This window comes from Aphanomyces invadans, assembly GCF_000520115.1.
Source record: "Aphanomyces invadans strain NJM9701 unplaced genomic scaffold supercont1.23, whole genome shotgun sequence".
In the NCBI taxonomy this organism is placed as follows: domain Eukaryota; phylum Oomycota; class Saprolegniomycetes; order Saprolegniales; family Verrucalvaceae; genus Aphanomyces; species Aphanomyces invadans.
In genome coordinates, this window is record NW_008580168.1 from 516907 (window position 1) to 522788 (window position 5882).

The 5882-nt window shown below is 53.8% G+C and overlaps 2 protein-coding genes across 2 annotated transcripts; both read left to right on the top strand.

Annotated features, from left to right (window-relative positions):
- Positions 1 to 1787: 1787 nt before the first annotated feature.
- H310_09895 (hypothetical protein) lies at positions 1788 to 3689 on the top strand (the record flags this gene model as incomplete). The annotated part of the gene is made up of 1 exon (XM_008876097.1): positions 1788 to 3689. A coding segment is annotated over one exon (1822 nt), but the record flags the coding sequence as incomplete, so codon positions are not given.
- Positions 3690 to 4365: 676 nt separating this feature from the next.
- Positions 4366 to 5436, top strand: H310_09896 (hypothetical protein; the record flags this gene model as incomplete). The annotated part of the gene is made up of 4 exons (XM_008876098.1): positions 4366 to 4790; positions 4844 to 4965; positions 4999 to 5143; positions 5199 to 5436. 4 exons carry the CDS (start codon positions 4366 to 4368, stop codon positions 5434 to 5436), a joined length of 930 nt encoding a protein of 309 aa, XP_008874320.1.
- Between the last annotated feature and the right edge of the window lie 446 nt (positions 5437 to 5882).

Here is a 5882-nt window from a genome sequence, read left to right on the forward strand (position 1 = left end):
CAGACCACGCACACTCGACGTCGCGACATCATTAGTTAGGTCCTTTGGTCGCTACATTCTCCCCCTGATGTCGCCTTGGTCTCTCGCGTCTTCTCGCGTAGGTCTTGTATAAGCTTCTTAAAATGCGCAACATGCTTGATTGTTCGCTCCAACTCCCATGTTGCTTCGCCAGCGAGGTCCAAGCAGACACAAGAACAGTTGGAGAAGATTCGGCAGGAGCTCGCCCAAGACTTCAACGTTGCGTTCAGCGGCTTCGATCCAAGTCTCATCATCAACGTCGATGAGACGGGCATGACGTACGACATGCCTCACCATGCCATTTGGTCCGTTCGTGGTGGCTCGTCGAAGATTTCAAGTGGTGAAAAACACTCCTACCGGATGACGGCGGTCCTCTCTGTGCGAGCTAATGGCGACAAGCTTCCCATCCTTTTCGTCATGCGAGGGGTTTCGGGGTTTAAACAACGCTTATCTTTGTAAGTGGCGCGTCGTATCTGTCAATTTAAAATGTCTCGATGTTTGAAAATGCTGAAAAATGAGTCTTGAATGTGGTTGGCCGTAAAATCCTACGAAATTCGACGCTCAGCAGCCTATCATTCTGTGTATTTCAGAATAATCGAAGTAGGAAGTGCCCCTAAAATTCCGTCGCCGACTGACTGTATGCCGGTGTGACACTCAGCGGTGGTAAAAACCCAATCTTTTTCGCCTGATCAATCGGGTTTAAGGTTTTAATAATTAAAACCCTATTCATGGGTTTTAAAACCATGTTTTTATTCACGAGCATGCGTCAGTGCTTACAGAAGGCCGATTTGTGCTGGTGCGGGTTAATGTCGTCGGTGTAGAGACTTCACAGATGACTGCCTTGCCGACTACATTTACACTCTCCTGAAGCAGCATCGACTTGCCATTGCCGTTCAATGGATCACTGTCTGCGCCGGACCTAGGATCAGCGTTGATATTGCTGTCGTCGGCGATGTCGCTTTCGAAGTTGATGGCGATGGCCTCCACAACGATGTCGGGCATGATCATAAGTGCAATGGAAACAGCCAATTGCCCACCTCTCAACAAGGAGCGCAGTCCGCACCGTCTTAAAACCCGATTTTCCGATTTTGTTTGACCTCAGACAATCGGGTTTTATATTAAAACCTGAAAAAAAACGATTGTAAAAAACCAGGGTCTGCCACCCTTGGTGAACGCTCCGTGTTGGGTTCGGTGCATGCAAAGAAAACGTGGTATTAGAAGTCGAGATGGGTCATGCGGTGGCCCGGTGTAACTTTTCGTGGTAGCTATGCCTACTTTCCTTTAACACGTTGTGGTGCATTGTCTGTGCTTTGACGAAATCCAGACTTTGTACGGATCCTCTCTCTTGATGTTCGCAGGGGTGTGATTTTTAGCTCAGGTGGCAGAGGCGGTGTGTTGTCAACGGTCGTGAGTTCGGCCGCGGAGTTTCTCATCCGTGGCATGCCCTCTCCCCCAATGGAATCCCGACATCAAGGGAAGCGTACGAGGACTGGGCTTCGTAAGCACTGCCAACGCACGACGAATAATGGATTGGAACTACACCTTCATCCAAGATTGCAAACCGCCCCAGATCCAGGTCGTGTGGCAAAAGAGGCATAGCAATACTACCAAGGCGCTCGGAATGCTGAAAGCGTCGGTATAATCCACACTGCCTTATGCGATGGGGGTGATCGAAGCCACTGACGTTTGGGACATGCAGCTGAATGATGCCCTAACCCCAAGGCCGCTGGCGTTGTGGACCAAAAATCTGGCAGGCAGCAATGGCGCGTGGAGTTCCCTCTGTGGCGGTGTCATTTTCAAATTGTCGAGGTACCCAACGGATCCATGAAGATCTTCCGCACACTCCTGTCGGTGGGCGCGACTGCTGTCGCCGCCTACGAAACATACTCGGCCAAAGTTCTCGTCGACAGCAACACGTTCGAGTGCGAAATGATCGAGTCTATCCACATCGCGCACCGCCACCGCAGAGTCGAGCACCCCAACGCGTTCGTCGAACTCAAGAAAAAGCGCCAGTCGCCCCACACGCCGCTCGACTTGATCCGCAACCAAGATGTGAGCGGCCAAGAAATTGTCGAAATCATTGGTGGCAGCGTGGACGCAGTCCTCGGCCAACTGGCCAAGCGATGTCCGTCCGGCGCGCTGCGCCGCAACCTCGAAGCCTCAGAGGAGGCAACAGACGAGGTGGTGATCAAGAAGATCGTCGATTCGGGCGACCCGAAGAACCGCATCGACATTGTGTTCATGGGCGATGGGTACACTGCGTCGGAAGAATCTCGCTTCTTTAACGATATCCAACGTCTGACGAACGACATGTTCACGGGGGACACGTTCACTCAGTACCTTCCTCTCTTCAACGTGTGGGCGGTGTATGTGCCATCGGCGGAATCCGGCATTGGCGTCGGCGGTGTCCCTCGCAACACGGCCTTTGGGCTGTACCGACCGGGGACGGAACTTCGCGGGATCTTCACTACCAAGGAATCTTACGCGCGCGAAGTATGCAGAGCGACTGGGGAACTCGCGTGCGACTTTCCCGTGTTGATTGCGAACGACGACTACTACGGTGGCCGGGGGGGTGAATTCGTGATGATGACGCGCTCGCCAACCACAGGAAACATCACCCTGCTCCATGAGCTGGGCCACAACTTTGGCAAAGTTGGCGAAGAGTACGACGGTGGCTACTCCTATTACGGCGCCAACTCGGCGTCGTCGCTGCAAGATGTGCCGTGGAAGCACTGGTTGACGAACCCATCCAGCATTCGCGAAGAGAAGGCAGTCCTTTCGTACCAAAATTACATGTGGCACGAGCTCAAGAAGGGAGCGTACCAAGTAAAGTTCAGGTCGACTGGGGGTTACAAGCGGTGGGTAATTTCCCTCTCCGTGACGGGGGCGGACACTCAAGACGCGATCACGATCACGTTGGACGGGAAGCCGCTGGAGTGGAAGACGCAGAGGACGATGGACAGATCGTTTTCGGATTTTATAAGTTCCACTGAAGGGTTTACCGCTGGTGATCATGTGCTCGAAATCACTGGCCACGGGTCGTTCGCTGGCCCGGTTGCCAAGCAATTGTGCAGTGTCACAGTACTCGAGTATGGTGACGAAGACGAGTTCAAGATGGATGATCCCGAGTACATTGGCATGTTCCCAACGTGGGACATCAATTTCACCAAGACGTACCGCCCGGACAATGAAAAGTGCTTGATGCGCAATTTGACGTCGTCCCAGTTTTGCAACGTGTGCCAAGAGAACATGTGGCTCCAGTTTATGAGCCGCATCACGTTCATCGACGACATCGTGATCGACGGAAGTGACGTCACACTCAAGCTCATTCCCCTCGGCCAACTTCGCTCGAAGCCCATCCCGAACGAGAAATACACTGTCCAGTGGTTCAACTACGGCCAAGAAGTCGCCGCCTTCCGTGACAAGTTGAGCGTGGACGTCTCGACGGTGGCTGGGGCCGCCAAGTTCTGGAGTGTCAAGGTCACGCTGGCGACGCCGATGGTGCGCGTCGACTTGAACAACGTCATGACTGTCGAACGCAAATTCAAGGTGGATGAGTGCTTCACACTGATAACGAAGCCTCAATGTTAGACGATGTCGTGCCACACATTTTGGAGTTTCCTCACGCATCTCAAAGAAATTCATACAGCAGCCACGTCGTGGCGAGAGGATACCTTCGAGTTGGATCCGATTCTTGCGCGTCAGACAGAGCTCAGGCCATTTCCGCAGCAAGTGACAGACTCGGGGCACACATGCAGGCATCAACCCCTTTGGTGAGCCACGATGCATCTCCGAAAGATGCTGCCCATCGCGCTTGCTCAGAGAGGTCTGCCAAGCAAGCGATGCAACTTCTCAGCAGAAACAGAGATACTGGTCATGTTGTCTGGATGCATGCACGGATCGGCCACCTACGCAGCAGCACCCTTGGCTTTAATTGCAGCCCTGCTTTCGACAACGCTTCTTGGTCGCACAGAATGCACTGTGGCCATGCATTAATCTTAAGTAACCGGTTGCATTCCTTATACCGACTGGAGGGTAGTTGATAGGAAAATTGGACGTGATTCGATTGGCATCGTGAAAACATTCCAACTAAAGATGCAACACTCTAGCTCGCATGTAGAGCAGCCAAACTCTCGACGTTGTCATGGATGGCTTATGGTCCCATCGTGGGGGTATCGCGGGTGCGGCGAGCTGCCGCCTCATCCCGACCACGCACTCGACATCGCGACATCATTAGTTTGATGTTCCATGTGGTCACTACATCGACAGTACAGTTGGTACAGATCGCCGTCGCTTTCACAGTGGTGGCAGGTCTGGAGTCGCGCATGGATTCAGTTGCCTGCCAAGATGAATATCCTGTTCGCCCTTGCTGTGGGGTTCGCCGCCGTGACTGCCACCGACGAGACGTTGTCGATCAAATTGCTGTCCAACGTTGTGGAATCGTCCTGTGAGTTGATTCAACCTCTGGGACTCACGCAACTCCACCGCGGGATTCAAGGCCCGAACGACACGCTGGAGGTTATCACCCCGCGGCAGAACAAACTGTCCACGACCGAGCGTGTACTGGTCGAACCAGTCGGTTCGCACGTCTTTATCGAAATGTTTGGCAGGACCTCGAACGCTGTCCAAGCACGCGCTGCCCAACTCTGCCCGAACGGCATCAAGCGAAAGCATCTGCGCGAATCGTTCGGTATTCCACCGGCCACGATTCAAAAGATCGCCGATTCGGGGGACCCGAAGAATTGCATCGACGTTGTCTTTACGGGCGACGGGTACACGGCGGCCGAGCAGCCCAGGTTTGTTGCGACATCCAGCGCCTCACGAGCGACATGTTTACAGGCAACACGTTTGCCCAGTACCTGCCCCTGTTCAACATTTGGGCATCCTACGTCCCATCGGCGCAGTCGGGCATCGGCGTCGGCGGCACCCCCCGCGACATGGCGTTTGGTTTGTAACGCGACGGCACGGAGCTCCGCGCAGTGTACACGAGCAAGCCGGATGTCGCCCGCAGCGTGTGCGCGCAAAATGGAGCGTACGCGTGCGACTGTCCATCGTTGATCGCGAACGACGACCTTTACGGGGGACTCGGCGGCGACTTGGTCATTTCGACGCGATCTCCAACGTCGTGGACGATGGTGCTGCGTGCGCCACGAGATAGGTCACAACTTTGGCAAGGTCAGGGAAGAGTACGGCGGCAGCCAAGTGTTCTCGGGGGCCAACTCTGCCCTATCCGCGTCGACGATCACGTGGAAGCACTGGCGCACAGAGCCCACCAAGCTCACCGAGCAAAAGTGGGCCCTGCTGTACCAAAAGCACAATTGCAGGACCTCCAAAACGGCACGATCGGCCTTACGTCGATGGTATTCTGGTTCCTCCCTTGTGGAGGACTTGTGCACACGACAGGAAATGGAAAACTGAATTAGATCGATGAGAGTTTCAAGCTAGCCTGAATGAAGTTGAACGTTAGAATGAGCGCACAATGACACCGAGCAAACTCAGATAGCCAAAACACAGAATGGGCGATCATGATTAAATGAGTTTCTTTAACCTTATTGTCGTTGAACTTACAATTTCCTCGTACCAGATAAATTTGTTTGGACAGGGTTCTTGAGGTAGTTGGTTCATTCGGTGCGGCCATGGAAGGCGCAGGACTTCGGTTACGTATTGACCACCGGGACGAGATGCGCCTTCAACCACGCATCGTCGGAAAGCGCTCGTAGGACGTTGAAGACTTTTGTGTAGCCCTTCTGAGAGGTAAATCCCGGAGAAGAATCGTCAAGTGCATCTCGATGAGGCTGGCGGCGTGGATTGCCGTTTCCAATGGAGTCTTGGGTGGCAGGTCGGGACGGAACGTGCGATCGGCG